At 39.1% G+C, this 19,100-nt stretch overlaps 4 protein-coding genes across 4 annotated transcripts; 1 reads left to right on the top strand and 3 right to left on the bottom strand.

Annotated features, from left to right (window-relative positions):
• The first annotated feature begins 173 nt into the window (after positions 1 to 173).
• On the top strand, positions 174 to 5,308 carry LOC110054779 (uncharacterized). Its single transcript, XM_089281617.1, has one exon. It carries the CDS (start codon positions 764 to 766, stop codon positions 1,550 to 1,552), a length of 789 nt encoding a protein of 262 aa, XP_089137743.1. The 5' UTR covers positions 174 to 763; the 3' UTR covers positions 1,553 to 5,308.
• On the bottom strand, positions 3,624 to 4,908 carry LOC110059046 (uncharacterized). Its single transcript, XM_089281615.1, has one exon. The coding sequence runs from the start codon at positions 4,906 to 4,908 to the stop codon at positions 4,120 to 4,122; it is 789 nt and encodes a 262-aa protein (XP_089137741.1). The 3' UTR covers positions 3,624 to 4,119.
• Positions 5,309 to 7,356: 2,048 nt separating the features above from the next.
• Positions 7,357 to 9,030, bottom strand: LOC149096119 (uncharacterized). Its single transcript, XM_089281619.1, has one exon. It carries the CDS (start codon positions 8,611 to 8,613, stop codon positions 7,831 to 7,833), a length of 783 nt encoding a protein of 260 aa, XP_089137745.1. The 5' UTR covers positions 8,614 to 9,030; the 3' UTR covers positions 7,357 to 7,830.
• A 3,106-nt stretch (positions 9,031 to 12,136) lies between these two features.
• On the bottom strand, positions 12,137 to 15,416 carry LOC149096118 (uncharacterized). The gene has a single exon (XM_089281616.1). The coding sequence runs from the start codon at positions 15,229 to 15,231 to the stop codon at positions 14,443 to 14,445; it is 789 nt and encodes a 262-aa protein (XP_089137742.1). The 5' UTR covers positions 15,232 to 15,416; the 3' UTR covers positions 12,137 to 14,442.
• Positions 15,417 to 19,100: the final 3,684 nt, after the last annotated feature.

The raw sequence follows: 19,100 nt of genomic DNA, 5'->3' as shown, positions 1-19,100 counted from the left end.
TTTTTGGGCGTCGAAACAACTTTTCGCCATTCTAGCGACTTGCAATGTTTGCCCCTCTGACGATCCCAGAGTTCTTTGCGCAAACACGGGTATCCGATTACTGGCAACTCATTCATTGGCTCAGATGGCATAACTTTTGCTATAACTACTAAAGACGTTTATTATTGCATATAATATTATGATAGTATAATTTTTTGTACAATGCAGATAATCCAACAAGCCTAAAGATCAACAGAATTGCCAAGCTGAAGAAAAAGTGTAGGCGAAAGTAAACAAGACAGAACACCATGATGACAACTATCTTATAGGGTGTTTGGTTTCTTTTTTAATCAATGGATCTGTTAAAGAAACCTGAACACAACCACGATCTTTCCAAGAAAACGAAGAATGAAAAAGCTCTGATATCCAATTCCAAGAAAAGTTGATAAACAATCATTTACAGTTGACGTCATTAATTGTGTTTCGACTTTCTAAAGCCCGGGTCGCACTAGTGTAAAAAGTTGTTTGTTTTACAAAAAAATCTGTCAACAGGTAGGTTTTTCCCGTGCGACCGATTTGTCAGACATTGTCAAAAATGAGCGGAATGTACCAAATGTTCAGAGATGCCGGCACTTAAAATTGCCAAGCTCTGGACCCCCCAAATGTCACAAAAAATCAAAAAAGCTATTAAACTGTCACTCGTGACGCAAATAGTCAATGAAAAACGCGGTAAAATCACGTTTACTTGTGATTTGGCGCCAAACTTGTTGAGAAGGCTACGAAGATGGATCTTTCTTGGCCATATGCGAGTTCCAGTGCTCTTTATATGCCATTAAGAGCGATGACTCCAGATAAAAGAAATTATTTTGGTCAGCAAGAAGTCAATTTGAGTCAACCAACATTCGGTCTATATCAATTCAGTCATGGCTCAAGCGGTGGCATCTCCTCACCGGCTTCACTTGGAGAAGAAACTTTTGAGAGCCAGTCCCCAAGTCAGTCCAACCAGTCCAAGAAATACGATAAGTGGACCAACGAACAGCAGAAGTACTTGGTCCAATTATGGGCTGAGAAGCAGGATATGCTTAACAGCAAGGATACAAGAAATGCTTGGCGTGCGATTGCTGATGAGATTAACAACAAGTTCGCAACCAACAAGACGGTGGATAAGTGTATAAGAAAAATTAAGTACCTAGTTGACGCCTACAAAGAAAAGAAAGAATGGAATAGAAATCAAACCGGCGGCAACTTGCGAAAATCTGTTTTCTACGACGAAATCGATGCTGTTTTGGGTTGTCGTGACATCGTGACCCTTGGGCACGTTCAAGAAGCTGGTGATTCTCCGTCGACAACATCATGTTCAGCGGATAGCGAAAGCCCCTTGAATGTATCTGCTGAGTCCAGCATCGAGAAGGAGCCAATGGAATCCGCTTTGCCACTAAAATCTCGCCTGGAAAGGAAGAAAGGTCCACGCAAAAGGAAGAGAAAACCAGAGGATGCCGACGGAGAAATGGAAGAGCACTTCAAACGTGCTTACGATGAGATCAAATTCCAAGGAGAACGCGTTGCGTCTTGAATGGAAAAAATGCAAGAGGTGCAAATGCAGCAGATGAAAATGATGAACCAATTTATGGGGAATTTTCTCCAGGCATTTAAGGAGAAAAATAGTTAAATGTCAAACACTTTCTTTCATCCATCTATGATATGCGATTTATGATATTTGTAATATGCATGTGCAAGGTTCTGTTACTTTTTTTGTTACTGTATAGTACAAGATGAGAGTTTGCTAAAGACAAACTGAAATGTTCAATTCTTGCTTAAATTTTAGAGCTGTTATACCATTGAAATGTGTTCACTTTGACACTGAACATGGTTAGTCCCCTCCACTAACTATGCACTGAAGAAAATTATTTGATTTGTGTTCAAATAAAATGAAGTAAATCTCGGATAACTCGCAACAGATTAGTTCTTTCCGGAAGGTCACAACAAAAACTTAAACCAATGAAGCTTGTCACTGTTCAGTAAAACGTTTACAAAGAAGATATATATTCTTTCAAAACCTCTCTTATGTTATCTCCATCTTGCATTGCATTCGTATCATCATTCTCGCCATCATCGTCATCATTTTCGCCACTGTCATCCCAGTGGTCGCCGTTCCTGATGCAGAAATTATGAAGTACCGCGCAGGCAATTGCAGTCTTGACTGCAAAGTTCATATTGCTATCGAACCGCTTTAATAAAATCCTCCATCGGCTCTTTACGATACCAAAGGCGCATTCACAACAGAAACTCTGGCAGCGGTCAGCTCTCGGTTGAAGGAAATCTCGTCTCGATCCCTCGTTGCTTCGGGAAAAGGTTTTTGTAGCCATGGTCCAAGGGGATAAGCGCTATTCCCGACGAAATACGGCCGAATTTCATGATGACCAATCTGTATAGTAGGACTTTTTAGGACTTCGTTACCTTCTAAAGGTCTGTACAATGTGCTGTTTCTCAGAACTCGGGCATCGTGAAGACTTCCAGGATATCCGGCGGCGAAATCTAGAAACAGTTTGTGGCCGTCCACTACCCCTTGAACTATAAAATCGTACTGATGATACCGGCTAAAATAATCGACAGCGCTTTCATCGGGGGCTTTTATCTGAATATGGGTGCCATCAATCGCTCCAGCAACATTAGGAAGATTAGAAAGTTCAGAAAATGTTTCCATGCATGTCCTAGTCTCTGCTTCACTTACTGGAAATGTTATGTACTCGTTTCTCAGTTCAAATAGTGCCCCAGTAACATCTTGAACTGCCTCGATTACGGTACTTTTCCCTACATCAAAGTTAGCGCCAACTGTCAAGTACGAGTTTCCACGTGCAAGACGGTAAAGACCGAGAGCGAGCACTTTTTCTGGAGGAATGCAATCACGCCACGAGGTGTTTTGCCGCAGAAGAAAAGGGTGCAGCATATTGAGAAGTGTATTAAAGGTATTCCTATTCATTCGTAACTGGCTTTTGAAGTAGCTGGGAGGAATTGCAAGATTCCTGAAGTGTATCTCGAACCACGATCCGTTTGGTCTCGGCAAACGCCAGCGGTATGGATTGTATCGTCTTCGCCGTCTATGCTGTCTGATCTGACGCTCGTATTCCAACAACGCTAGCTGGATATTTAAGTTATGAAGTCTGTAAATACAGTGCAGATTGTATAGATTTGCCATTCTAGCCTGCATGCAAGTTAAAAGCAATAAAACTCCAACAAAAGCGAAAGCCGCATCTCCTGGTTCCATGATCATGCACTAAATGTTTAATATAGCGTGATATCGTGACAGACTTTTAGCGGGAGCGGGAAAGTTTCCTTTTGTTGACACATTGATGCGTGTGTGACAGGAATACAAATTGCGTGCGACCCTAGAACAACGACAAAATTTTTTTTACGAGAAACAGATATTTGTCTGGAATTTTGTCACAACAAAAACAATTTTGTCCACTAGTGCGTCTGGTGTATCAACTCCAGGGGGATTAACTGAAATTCTTTGCTTTTAGGTACGTTTACATTCATTCATGTATATATTTTTAATTATAATTGCCGGCCGCCAGTAGATTGCTTTTAATACAGTGCATATAACTTTAAATACTGTCCAAAAAGGAAGGAGCGAACACTCAAGCTTGAGATTGTAAATAGTATGTTTACTACAGAACTACTTAATGGTATACTTGTATACATTGAGTCTGTACTACGCTAATAAACTCTGGTCACGATAGGTAAATATTGCTAGTGTCGCAACTTTGTTACACTACATGACAATGATTCTAGAATAGAGTAAGGTTGATTAATAATGTATATTCCCATACGACAAATCTTGAATCCGAGGAAACGTGGCTCGGTTGTGATATCTGTTCTCAATCTCGCCAACTGATGTTCCTCTTCGCTTCTTCTCTTTTCTCTACATTGTCTAAAGCATCTCTATTATGAAGAGTCAGTTCCATAGCTAGTTCTGAAGCACAACAATGGAAAGAAATGCCTTATTTCTGGGAAACAAAACTATTCTATCTTCAGACGCATTTGTTTACCAGTTCACACTGTTCACAACAACATGAATTTGTCGTGTGTCTAACTCAAAGTCCATTTTCCTAATGTATCCATCAGTGAAGTCTCTGGTCCCTAACGTGAAACACAAATATGGCGAATCTCCAACACGGACAGAATTATCGTGATCACATTCTTGGCGATAAAGATGGATTCATCTTTACCATACTTGAAGAAAACCATCGCACGAATGATCAAGAAGGGCAAGTTGACGAGAAGTATCTCCACAATGTTGCGGAAAAACGCGGTACGGAAGCGAATCTTCGTTTCTCCTTGGGCCAGTTTGTTTTCGGCCAATTGCCAGGTAGACAACACGAGACTGAAGCATGCCAATACGATCATCAAAGTTCCGAATCCGTTTGGTATTCCGAAGTTGTGCTCGTTTTCTTCTAAGACAATGTCTATCATGTCAACAGCATCGAAGAGATCAATGGCCATCTGATAAGACAACTTGGAAACAAGTTCTCTGTGTTCGTCAGTTTGATCCGAATCGTCAGCAGTGTGCAACAACAACAGTAAAAGAAGTGGGGTGATGCAGAGAACCATCTTCAAAGTATTTGGACCAAGGAGCTCGTTCTTGTCGAGGCTGTCTCCAACAAATACAAATACGATGGCTATGTTGGGTATCAAGGCACAGATGATATACAGATCCCAGACATAAAACAACCTGCGAAGTTTTGCATTGGAAGCGATGAGACAGAGCCATACGATCATTGCTGGCGCGAATGAAGTCGCCAAGACGTACCAGTGAGAATTATTCTTGTAAGTGGCTGTATAACCAGCTAGAGAGAAGCACTGAATTATTATCAGAGCGAAAAATATTGCACGCGCTCCCCATTTACAGAATGCCGCAAACCAAGCCATGACTCTTTCTTGATCGACACAGGCAAACAAGCGGAATAAATGCTTACTAAAGCATAAAAGAAGCTTGAAGGAAACTTTATTTACGTCATCATACGCGCAAAACTAGCGAATCAGGTACCGACACATCGCAAAATGCGAAAAGACTGAAAGGGACTTACCCCAAGTAAGGGACTTACCCCACGAAGGTTAACGCTCTAGCCGACCCAGGTGTTAGCGACGTGTTAGCGAACGAAATCGGATGCGAATAATTCAATTTCTGCGGTTTATGGCGATGTACTTAGCTCTACAATACTGTACTAGCTTCGGGATAGCTTTCCGAGAAAACAATCGAGACGACGCCTGGCCTTAATTTCCGAAAATTATATTTGCATAATCTATTTTAGGGGATTCCCCCAAACAACCCAATACAACCTAATGAAAACAAACCAGAGAGACAAAAAGGGACAGTACATTCTGAAAAGAAATTTTCGCTTGTCATTCTTTAAAATATCAGGAAAATTCAATGTCGCGAAAAGAAAGCTACTGAGTCGATAAAGGAAAATTCAAATGAAAATCAATTCTCCTAATTCGCTCAAAGTAAGGTTAATTTTTGTAACGAATCAAGTGAAAGCAAATAAATCATTCAAAGCAGAAGATGGGTAGTAAAGTTACGTCCGGGCAGAACTCAGTTCTAACGAGAATAGAAAATGTTTCTTACCACCTAGGCCAAAGGCATTGGGTATGAAAAAGTTTAGCTAAGCATTGTCTGATATCCTTATTACCTGATTATGTTTCCAGAATAGAAAATCGTATTTGGTGTTCCATCTGTGACAATTGTCATCGGCATTATACCAGTGCCAGCCATCAGAAGACACCATGATCGCGTATAGGAACCGATGACACAAAATTCTCGGATTGCGTTAATGGTAAACAAAAACTTCTCTCCTATTTGTCTTTCTGAGAGCATGAATTCTACAACAGGCGATCTTTAATTGCTGACGTCATTGTTTAGATTTTACCTCATTAGCTCTTAACATTAGCATACGACTTTGCGCAGAAAAGGTATCATGTTCGAAATGAATTAACCCCAAACAGTTAAAGACCGTACATCAGTTGTGATATTAAGTAGCACTGGGGGTGTAATATTGAAGGAGCTAGACATCGGCCTTAAAATTACTGAAACAATTATGTGTCGCAAATTAAAATTGCTAATGGTCGCTAATGAACCCATGCATTCTTTGTAAAATTTTGAGTTTTTAAAACCGGCGTCGCAGTGAAAGCATTACTGATATCGAGCTTAAATTCCTTTTGAAATTGATCATGCTGTGCTCTTTCAATATTCAGCATTAATATTTTGATAACGCGATCAGAAAATAAATCGCTTATGCGAGTGAGGCAATAAATATTCTAGTCATTGCAGTCAGAGGTTACGTATCTACGCCTGTACCGGTTGTTTGAGTTAGAAGGGTAGAGACAGCAGTGGTCAGCAAAAACTGAGCGGAATCAACAGGGGCTGCCAACGGTTCGGTCGATTTTGTTTTTTCCTCTCGATTGGCTCAGATGGTGTAGCTATCCCTATAAGCACTAAAGACGTTTATTGTCGTGTATAATATTAACCATCACGGTGCAAGAGCGAGGAAATAATGGTTTCTGCACTGCAGATAATCAAACAAGCCTATGGGACTACTGGATTACCAAGCTGGATAAAAAGTGCGAGCCTAAGTAAACCAGACAAAAGGCTACGATAAAAAATCTATTATAGATTTTTTGTTGTTGTTGTTTTTCTTTAATCAATAGATCTGTAAGAGAAATCTGAACTCAAGCGCGATCTTTCCAAGAAAACGATAAACGAAAAAAAGCTGATACTCAATTCCGAGAAATGATGATAAGAGACGAAATTATCTACCGATGACGTCATTAATATCGTTAGGTCTTTCTTAGAAATTACTGAAACTATTTGTTTTCTCGCGAGTTTACATTAAGCATTTCACGACTGGCCCCAAAGTAAACAATAAGTTTTCCCCGAGACGCTCAGTGTTTCACGTGGCGAGGCCGAGGAGAACATTGAGGTCGAGGGAAAAAAAAACTCACTGTTCCCCGCGGGACGAGTCATTAAGTGTTTTTGTTATACCTTCTAACTCAAAAATAGAAAAAAAAAAAAAAAATGTGAAGAAATCGTTTGCTTGACGCCGGCTGGCTCACTAATTTGCCACGGTTTTAAAGAGCACGACTTGATCACGTGCGAATTGCTGTTTCCCTAGGGATTTAGTGAGTTTTATTCGCCCTACGGAGTTAATGAGTCTTGACCTACGACACGTGAAACGTTTTCCTCCAATCGGAAGACGTATTTAAAATGGGAGACATAACAATAATATTTACCGGCCGGTAGATTGCTTTTACCACAGTGCGTATAACTTTCAATACTGTCCAAAAAAAAAAAAAAAAAAACCTCCTGAAAGGAGCAATAACTCAAGCTTGAGATTGTAGGTTTACTATGAAGCTACTTAATAGGTATACAAGAATCAGTATACATTGATTCTGTACTACGCTAATAAACTCTTTTATAAGTTAATGTTGCTATTTTAACTACTTTCTTGCACTATATGACTTTGACTCTACAACAGGGCCGTTTAAAAATTGTACATTCCATACGGCAAATCTTGCATCATCTAAAACTTGGTTTACAGTGATTTAACTCCGTTCTCAGCCTCGCCAACTGGTCTTAGCCTTTTTTCTAAATTGTCTGAGAGATGTGTATTGTGAATAGTCAGATCAATAACCAGTTCTCAACCACAGTAGGGGCAAGACAGGTGATGCCTTACCGCTAGGAGACAAAACTATTCAGTATAGTTTACCAGTTCGCAAGTTTAACACAAAAATTGTCATGCTCCTAACCGTCAACGTCCTTTTTCTTGATGTAGCCGTCAGTGAAAACTCCGGTCGCTAACGTAAAATATGGCGAATCTCCAACACGGACAGAATTATTCCAATACCATTCTTGGCGATGAAAATGGATTCATCTTTGCCGTATTTGAAGAAAACCACCGCACGAATGATCAAGAAAGGCAAATTGACGAGAAGTATTTCCACAATGTTGCGCCAGAACGCGGTTCGGAAGCGAATCTTCGTTTCTCCTCGGGCCAGTTTGTTTTCCGCCAATTGCCAGGTGGACAACACGAGACTGAAACATGCTAATACGATCATAAAATCTCCAAATTCGCTTGGTATTCCGAAGTTGTGCTCGTTTTCTTCTAAGACAATGTCTATCATGTCAACAGCATCGAAGAGATCAATGGCCATCTGATAAGACAACTTGGAAACAAGTTCTCTGTGTTCGTCAGTTTGATCCGAATCGTCAGCAGTGTGCAACAACAACAGTAAAAGAAGTGGGGTGATGCAGAGAACCATCTTCAAAGCATTTGGACCAAGGAGCTCGTTCTTGTCGAGGCTGTCTCCAACATATACAAATACGATGGCAATGTTGGGTATCAAGGCACAGATGATATACAGATCCCAGACATAAAACAACCAGCGAAGTTTTGCATTGGAAGCGATAAGATAGAGCCATACGATCACTGCTGGCGCGAATGAAGTCGCCAAGGCGTACCAGTTAGAATTATTCTTGTAAGTGGCTGGATAACCAGCTAGAAAGAAGCACTGAATTATTATCAGAGCGAAAAATATTACACGCGCTCCCCTTTTACAGAATGCCTCAAACCAAGCCATGACTCTCTCTTGGTCGACACACTTTGCAAACAAGCGAAATAAATGCTTGCTAATGCATAAACAAGCTTGAAGGAAACTTTATTTTCGTCATCATATAGACAAAACTAGCGAATCAGGTAGCGACGCATCGCAAAATGCAAATAGATTGAAAGGGACTTACCCAAAGTAAGGGACTTACCCCAAGAAGGTTCTAGATGCCAGTTGTTAGCGACATCGAACGAAATCGACGCGGCAATCAGATAACGTACATTTCAAACGATTCGAATAATTCAATTTCTGCGGTTTATGGCGATGTACTAAGCTCTACAATACTGTACTAGCTTCGGGATAGCTTTCCGAGAAAACAATCGAGACGACGCGTGGCTTCAATTTCGGAGAATTATATTTGCATAATTTATTTTAGGGGATTCCCCCAAACAACCCAAACAGCCTAATGAAAACAAACCAGAGACCAAAAGGGAAAGTACCTTCTGAAAAGAAATTTTCGCTTGTCGTTTTTGAAATATTGCGAAATTTCGATGTCGGGATAAAAGTAAAATCCAAACGAAAATCAATTCTCCTAATTCTCGCAAAGTAATATGTAAACAATAGACCACAAGTTTTTATGGTTTATAGGCTGATAAACCACGCGGGATGTGGGAAGAGCACGAGAAGAATTCGTAAATCACGAGCCACAGGCGAGTGATTTACGAATTCTTCGAGTGTTTTTTCAACATCCCAAGTGGTTTATCAGCCTATAAACCATAAAAACTTGTGGTCTATTGCTTTTATATGATAATTCAGAAGACACGCGAAATTTCCATGAGTTTACGGGCACAATAAACCATAGCTGATTGACTAATCAGAGCGTGCGCATGCATTTAATTATTACATAAATGTAATATAAAAATGATCTGTTCTTTGACAAGTCAAATATCGAGTCTTTTAATGTTCTCAGAAGTGAGGGATTGACAAGGTCCAACTTGTTAGTATGGACAGGCCTAAGGCGAACTGTTTCTTTGAAGTTGCGTGTTAACATAACCAATTGTAAGGTGATTTTTGATTTGGAAAGTCTTAAATGTCATGTCTATTATTGTTTACTTATAAAAGTGAAAAATATGAAACTGAAAACTACATAATCTCAAATCAAATCAAATGAATTTGTTTAAAGAAAAATGTAAGGTTTTTGAGGAAACAATTTTAACTACTAATTTAAGTAGGACAATGCTATTATTAAGGAAAATCGTTACGTTAAATAAGTATGTAGATAAGACAAGCAATAAACTGCAAGGCTGATACTACGTGAAAAATGTTTCGAGACACCAACATGACAAGAACCGATCAAGTAGGATCGCAACAGTGGCAGCTGTTTCGCCCTTCTTGGGGCTCGTCAGCACTGTGTAGCGAAGATATGTAACGCCAGCCCAACAGCCAACGCACATAAATTGCGAAATGACCCGTGCACTATATCAAGTTCCGTACTTTGAACTCACTTGCGCCCCGAAACACGCTTTGCCACATCACATGTTTCGGGGCGCAAGGAGACAAAGTGTCAAGATTGGTGTCTCGAAAAGCAAAAGAATAAATGTGGCTGGACAAGGCCAGCCTAAACATTTAAACATTCAAACGCATGGCCAGTACCATGCTTAAAAAACGCAGCGTATCGGATCTAAAAAGACCTACGGTCCGAAAATACATAAATGAGAAACCATAAACTGCAAGGGACCGCATACGATAAACGCTGCCAACGTAGATAAGAATTGACAATATCTATCTATCTATTTTCTTAATTAATTCAATATGGTGTCATTGTTAACTTCTGTGAACCAAACTTTATTTATTTTTCAGTGTAACTTAATTGTTGAAAAAAGAATTGAAATTGTTGCAATTGTGGAAATAAAGAAAAAAAGAAAAAAAGAAAGAAAGAAAGAAAAAGAGGGAGAGAGAGAGAGAGAAAGAAAGAAAGAAAGAAAGAAAGAAAGAAAGAAAGAAAGAAAGAAAGAAAGAAAGAAAGAAAGAAAGTGAAAGCAAATAAATCATTTAATGCAGAAGATGCGTAGTAAAGTTACGTCCGGTCAGAACTCAATACCAATGAGAAAAGGAAATTTTTCTTACCACCTAAGCCAAAGGCATTGGGTGTGGGAAAGTTTAGCTAAGTATTGTCTGACATCCTTATTACCTGATTATGTTACCAGAATAGAAAATCGTATTTGGTGTTCCAGACATATGTGAAAGTTTCATCGACATTATACCAGTGCCAGCCATCAGAAGACACCATGATCGTTCATAGCAAGCGATGACACAAAATTCCCCGATCGCGTTAATAGTAAACAGAAACTCCGCTTCTATAGAGTGTCATCACGTGACGTCATCAAATTCTCAAATCCAAACTTAAGAGTCACTAAAGGTTTTATCCTCATCAGGCAGAAGACTGAGTTATTAGATTCATATCCGTTTACAACTTTGCAGCTCAATAGCGTCCTTCGTTTGGAAACCAGCGCATTTTGAATTTCGGAGTTATGGCGGTGCGTGACATTAAGCTATTTAAGATCACGTTTGTCGGAAAATACAGACTTATCTCGTGATTTTAAACCATTTTAAGAGTTAAAATATTAGGAAAAGTGCTGGTGTAAATGTTTTTTGGTTCGGTTCAGATAATCCGTCGACTAGATAGCCAAAGTAAGTTCCAGATGTTTACACCATTTTTCGGCCGCCACATTGCAGGACTACAAGGAGGCCGGCTCCATACTAGGCTCTATAAATTTGCGCGGAAGTTTCGACGAATATCTCAGCTTTGGGACAACGCACACCCCTTAATCTTGTAGAACTGTCTTCTTTATTTATCGTCGATCTATAATATCACGATTTATCGACTTTATCCATTGAATGGTTTTTGATTTTATTTTTTATTGCCTGACAATGAACACACTTTATTTGTCTTTTTTGGGAGTATGAATTCTACAACAGGTGGTCTTTGCTGACGTCATTGGCTTATTGTTTAGATTTTACCTTATTAGCTCTTATTATAACCATACGAATTTGCGCAGAAAAGGTATCGTGTTCGTAATGGGTCAAACAGTTAGACCGCACATGATGATGTTCAGTAGCACTGGGGGTGTAGTATTGAAGGAGCTAGACATTGGCCTTAAAATTACTGAAACAATTATGTGTCGCTAATGAACCCATACACTCTTTGTTAAAATTCTGAGCCTTTAAACCCGCGTCGCAGTGAGAGCATGTAATACATCGAGCTTAAATTCCTTGGAAAACTGATCATGCTGTGTGCTTTAAATATTCAGCACTAACATTTTGATAAGGCGGTCAGAAAATAAATCGCTTATGTGAGTGAGGCAAATATTCTAGCCATTGCAGTCAGAGCTTACGTACCTGCAACTGTACAGGTCCTTTGAGTTAGAGTTAGAACCAGCAGTGGTCAGCAAAAGCTGAGCGGAATCAACAGGGGCTGTCAACGGTTCTCTTTAGAATGTTTGTCAAAAGAACTTTTAGTGGTCGAGTTTTTTTTTTTTTTTTTTTTTTTTCTCGATTGTCTCAGATGGTGTAGCTAGCCCTATAAGCATTAAAGATGTTTATTGTCATGTATACTATTAACCAAAGTGCAAGAGCGAGGAGATAATGGTTTCTGCACTGCAGATAATTAAACAAGCCTATGGGACTACAGGATTACCAAGCTAAATAAAAAATGCGAGCCTAAGTTTATCAGACAAAAGGCTATGATTAAAAAAATCTATTATAGGTGTTTTTGTTGTTGTTGTTGTTGTTTTTCTTTGGTCAATAGATCTGTAAGAGAAATCTGAACTCAAGCACGATCTTTCCAGGAAAACGATACACGAAAAATAGCTGATACTCAATTTCGAGAAATGCTGATAAGAGACGAAGTTATTTACAGATGACGTCATCAATTTCGCTTGGTCTTTCTCAACCTGGTCGCTGGAAGAAAGATCCTGGTTGCGGCTGGTCATGTGACCACCCAGAATCTGGGTGGTAAAAAAAAAAAAAAAGTAATAAATCTGTTGGGTGGGAGGGGTGGCAGAGTGTTTTGTTTGTTGCTGTGACCAACTTTGTGGGTTTCAAAACCTTGAGCAGTCGCTAAAAACTACCCGCTCTATCGGGGTTCGAAGTCGAATTTGCTGATGAAGAATGCTACACGATTTCTGCCGTCTTCAAAAATAAAGAATACTTTTTTTTTTTTTTTTTTTTCTCCCCTTTCACAAAGAAATTCGGCAGCCGAATGGAGCAGAAGCTTTTTGACGGTTAGCAAATGTAAAATGTTACGTACTGAATCGAAGTGAAACTAGTGGATCAATCCCTTGAATCTTTGAATTCGAAGGTAATTTAATTTCTTCTTGGTGCGGTATTTTGAATGTTAAAAGTATTTCTGTCACACGGCCGATTAGCCGAGTGTTCTTACTAGCATTTGATTTACAGCGGTGCAAAATGATTTACAGTTTTGTTTTGTTGACACAAACCCACACTTATATTTCATCTGCATCAGGTTTATGTAAGTTAATATTTAGACAGATGTTGAAACACGGTTCCTTGGCATAGTCAAGAATTATATTTTGCAAAGTGGCTAATGAAACATCGTGTTATTTAGCGAACAATGTGCCGTGAGTATAATTCAGGCAACACGAAACAGCGAAACAGTTTTACTTCAAGTAGTTAATCGACCGGCTGGATTTGAAATCAGAGTGATACTTTAATACGCTGGATATATATAAATATAGTTCGTCTGACCTGTGTGAAGCTTACAATAGGACAGGAGGTTACATTTCAAAGGCGTACTTAGCGATGACCTTTCTTTCGCTTAGTTGAGATCGACAAAAATTATTGGTTGTGGAAAAGTTTGTGTCACAGGTTGTCACGTGACCAGCCGCAACCAGAGTTTTTCTTCCAACGACCAAGGAAGGCGGAGAAGAGAGAGCCTGGGAACGAGGTTGAGTCGTTCTTAGAAATCACTGAAATTATTTGCTTTCTCGCAAGTTTACATTGATATTTCATTGCCAGCCGCCCGTAAGATTGCTTTTTACCACAGTACATATAACTTTTAACACTGTAGGAAAAAAATATAAATAAAAAATAAATAAAACTTCTGAAAGGAGCAAAGTACACAAGCTTGAGATTGTAGATTTACTATGGAGCTACTTAATAGGTATACAAGAATCAGTATACATTGATTCTGTAGTACGCTAATAAACTCTTTTATATGTTAATGTTGCTATTTTAACTACCTTCTTGCACTATATGACAATGACTCTAGAACAGGGTTTAAAAATTGTACATTCCATACGGCGAATCTTGCATCATCTAAAACTTGGTTTGCATTGATTTAATTCCGTTCTCAGTCTCGCATACTGGTCTTCTTCGCTTTTCTCTAAATTGTCTGAGGGATCTGTATTATGAACAGTCAGATCAATAACCAGTACTTGTGCACAACAGGGACAAGAGAGGAAATGCCTTAACGCTAGGAGACAAAACTACTCTGGCTTGTTTACCAGTTCTCAAGTTTACAACAACATTCACTATGTTCCTAACCGTCAACGTCACTTACATACATACATACATACTTTATTTGCAACTCCCCAAAGGGGCTTTTCAGTTACAAAAGGAATAAAAAAGATAAAAATACGTCAATTAAAATGAATAAACAAACTGGGAAAGGGGTCTAAAATTAATTACAGTATTAAAGATTTAAAAATTGACAAAGTTTAAAACTGAATATTAAGAATTTGCATTATTAACATTTAAAATATGTTTGGTCAAGTGTCCCATAAAAACTTTCTCAGAAGGTAAACTTTTCCCTGATGTAGCCATCAGTGAAATCTCCGGTCGCTAACGTGAAGCGCAAATATGGCGAATCTCCAACACGGACAGAATTATTGCAATACCATTCTTGGCGATGAAAATGGATTCATCTTTGCCGTATTTGAAGAAAACCACCGCACGAATGATTAAGAAAGGCAAATTGACGAGAAGTATTTCCACAATGTTGCGGGAAAACGCGGCACAGAAGCGAATCTTCGTTTCTCCTCGAGCCAGTGTGTTTTCCGCCAACTGCCAAGTAGACAACACGAGACTGAAGCATGCCAATACGATCATAAAAGCTCCAAATTCGCTTGGTATTCCGAAGTCGTGCTCGTTTTCTTCTAAGACAATGTCTATCATTTCAACAGCATCGAAGAGATCAATGGCCATCTGATAAGACAACTTGGACACAAGTTCTCTGTGTTCGTCAGTTTGATCCGAATCGTCAGCAATGTGCAACAGCAACAGTAAAAGAAGTGGGGTGATGCAGAGAACCATCTTCAAAGTATTTGGACCAAGGAGCTCGTTCTTGTCGAGGCTGTCTCCAACATATACAAATACGATGGCTATGTTGGGTATCAAGGCACAGATGATATACAGATCCCAGACATAAAACAACCAGCGAAGTTTTGCGTTGGAAGCGATGAGACAGAGCCATACGATCACTGCTGGCGCGAATGAAGTCGCCAAGGCGTACCAGTGAGAATTATTCTTGTAAGTGGCTGGATAACCAGCTAGAAAGAAGCACTGAATTATTATCAGAGCGAAAAATATTACACGCGCTCCCCTTTTACAGAATGCCTCAAACCAAGCCATGGCTCTTTCTTGATCGGCACACTTTGCAAACAAGCGAAATAAATGCTTACTAATGCATAAACAAGCTTGAAGGAAACTTTATTTTCGTCATCATATAGACAAAACTAGCGAATCAGGTAGCGACGCATCGCAAAATGCAAATAGATTGAAAGGGACTTACCCAAAGTAAGGGACTTACCCCAAGAAGGTTCTAGATGCCAGGTGTTGGCGACATGGAATGAAATCGACGCGGCAATCAGATAACGTACATTTCAAACGATTCGAATAATTCAATTTCTGAAGTTTATGGCGATGTACTAAGCTCAACAATACTGTTATAGCTTCGGGATAGCTTTCCGAGAAAATAATCGAGACGACGCGTGGCTTCAATTTCGGAGAATTATATTTGCATAATTTATTTTAGGGGATTCCCCAAACAACCCAAACAGCCTAATGAAAACAAACCAGAGACCAAAAGGGGAAGTACCTAAAATATTGCGAAGTTTCGATGTCGGGATAAAAGTAAAATCTAAACGAAAATTAATTCTCCTAATTCTCGCAAAGTAATATGTAAGCAATAGACCACAAGTTTTTATGTTTTAAAGGCTGATAAACCAGTTGGGATGTTGGAAGAGCACGAGAAGAATTCGTAAATCACGAGCAACAGGCGAGTGATTTACGAATTCTTCGAGTGTTCTTCGAACATCCCAACTGGTTTATCAGCCTATAAATCATAAAAACTTGTGGTCTGTTGCTTTTATATAATAATTCAGAAGACACGCGAAATTTCCATGAGTTTAGGGACCGTTCATTTTTTATGAGGGAGGGGGGGCTGGTGGGATTTGGGAAGCACCATTTAAAAATCGCATGACCCCCCCTCAGCTTACCAATTTTTTCACGTGCCCCCCCCCCTTACAGCGGTCATTTTTTGGGATGACCCCCCCCCAAAAAAAAATTGAACAAACAATATTTAGATTTCAACTTTTTTAATATTTCTCTATTATCCCCCTACTTCGCGTTTTGTGCTCACTGTGAAGACAATATTTACAATCCCTATACTACAGAGAGCTGTTGTTTGAAAAACAAATCAAAAGAAAGAGAAGTCAATTTCGGATCTCCTAGTTATGGCTCGCCCTGAGCGTGTGGCATTTGGCCTCTCATTGGCATCTCCCTCATCTGAATTGATGAATGCCCACAGTTTTAATGTAAAACAGATCAAATGTATAGAAGCTAAGTTGACGAAGGTCACGCAGGACATGGAAGCACTAGAAAATAAGAGCAATTATAACAGCATATTCAAGGGCATACTCAAACATGCACAGCACATCAACAAAAGGAGAAGGAAAAAAGAAAACCGCAGAAAGTCAAATGCAAGAAAGAGGAAGCGGACTGAAAACAACGTCCAACGAGTTTATGGAATCTGTGTTGGAAACCCGCTAGGAAATGATCTTCCACAATGCCTTGTGTACCCTCCTAGAACGGCCGTCCCGGAAGGGTGTATTAAAGTTGAGGATGTTGCCACGTCGTTATTTAGAAGAGATGGGCCATACATCGCACAGCTCTTGGAAGGGAATTATTTCACCAATGCTGCAAGAAGCAGAATCACCACCAACCTTGAGCAGGAAGTCAGAGATTATGTCTACACCTTCATGTACCCTGAAGAGTACACTCTGACGGAAAGCATTGCTGCTTCTTGCAGTATCGGTGAAAGAGACTTCCATAGCAGCACAAGCGGCGACGAAGAACTCGACGACAGCGAAGATGAAGATGAGTGCCAGTGAAAGTTGCATTCGAAAATAACAGTGTTAAATACTTCTTTTCAGTAGCTACAAATGCTTTTTTGTCGCCAAACGTTTTTTTAAAGCAGAAGGAAAGTTTGTAATAAATTTGTATCCTGCCTTCTATGTTTATTCTATAGCAATTTTTTTGATATTCAAACATTATGCCATTTTAAAGTTTTACTAAAATATTTCACGTGACCCCCCCCCCCTTTTTCCCTTATTTTTTGGGATGGCCCCCCCTCGAAAGCCATTTTTTTTCGCATGGCCCCCCCCAAATCCCACCAGCCCCCCCTACCTGATAAAAAATGAACGGTCCCTTATGGGCACAATAAACTATAGCTGATTGACTAATCAGAGCGCGCGCATTTCTTTTAATTATTATATAAAAGTAATATAACAATGATCTGCTCTTTGACAAGTCAAATATCGAGTCTTTTAATGTTCTCAGAAGTGAGGGATTGACAAGGTCCAACCTTTTAGTATGGACAGACCTAAGGCGATCTTTTCCTTTGAAGTTGCGTGTTAACATAACCAATTTTAAGGTGATACTTGATTTGGAAAGTCTTAAATGTCATGACTATTATTGTTTTCTTCTAAAAGCGAAAAACATATGTGAAACTGAAAACCACATATATTTCAAATCAAATCAAATGAATTTGTTTAAAGAAAAATGGAAGATTTTTGAGGAAACAGTTTTAACTACTAATTAAAGTCGGACAACGCTATTATTAAGGAAAATCGTTACGTTAAATACATATGTAGACAAGAATTGACAATATCTATTTTCTTAATTAATTCAATATGGTGTCATTGTTAACTTCTGTAAACCAAACTTTATTAACGTAATTGTTGAAAAAATAATTGTAATTGTTGTAATTGTGGAAATAAGTAAATAAAAAAATAAATAAATAAATAAATAAAGAGACAAAATAAAAAGTAAAAGCAAATAAATCATTCAATGCAGAAGATGCGTAGTAAAGTTACGTCTGGTCAGAACTCAATACTAGTTAGAAAAGGAAATTTTTTGTTACCACCTAGGCCAAAGGTATTGGGTATGGGAAAGTTTAGCTAAGTATTGTCTGACATCCTTATTACCTGATTATGTTACCAGAATAGAAAATCGTGTTTGGTGTTCCATCTGTGACAATTGTCATCGGCATTATACCAGTGCCAGCCATCAGAAGACACCATGATCGTTCATAGCAAGCGATGACGCAAAATTCCCCGATCGCGTTAATAGTAAACAGAAACTTCGCTTCTATAGAGTGTATACACGTGACGTCATCAAATTCTCAAATCCAAAATTAAGAGCCACTAAAGGTTTTATCCTCATCAGGCAGAAGACTGAGTTACTAAATTCATATCCGTTTACAACTTTCCAGTTCAATAGCTGTTTTTCACATGACGTCACTAAATTTCGAACTACAAAACTATTGATCTTCCTGAGATTTTACTTTAATGATGTATAAGACCAGCTGAAAACTAATATTCATACAAATTTTCGCTCCGAATGGGTTCTTGGTTTTGTAATACACTACGCTTGAATTTCTAAGCATTCACATGAAGGCCTAGAGAGCTGTCATGATGGTTAAAAAACTGACTTATTTCGGGGAACTTGGCTATCTGAACAGTTCATGCCTTAGAAGAAGTATTATTTCAATGTTTTAGAGTTCCACGAGGGATAAATTCACGCTTTTGTAGCAAAACTCAGTGACAGATGTTTCTGTTGGTTTCCGGCCGCTATGTTGGTGCCCATACGGATGGGCACCAGCATGGCGTCTCCATACAAGTCTCTATAAATATGGGAAAAATTTTTCTCCGCATATCTCGCATAAGAAAAATTGTTGTGACCAGACTTTTAGCGAGAGTCTTTGCATATTTACCTTTTTTCATTTCCCAGATTCTGGACTTCAACTATTGACCGGTTTTGATTTTTATTTTGATCTACTTTGAATTGCGTGACACTGAAAACCAGCAATAGCGTCCTTCGTTTGGAAACCAGCGCATTTTGAATTTCGGAGTTATGGCGGTGCGTGACATAGAGCTATTAAAGATCGCGTTTGTCGAAAAATATACACTTATCTCGTGATTTTCAGCGATTTTAGGGGT

This window comes from Orbicella faveolata, unplaced genomic scaffold, assembly GCF_042242905.1.
Source record: "Orbicella faveolata isolate gen_17 unplaced genomic scaffold, um_ofav_v1 contig_48, whole genome shotgun sequence".
NCBI lineage: Eukaryota > Metazoa > Cnidaria > Anthozoa > Scleractinia > Merulinidae > Orbicella > Orbicella faveolata.
This window is presented reverse-complemented; position numbering and strand designations above follow the sequence as displayed.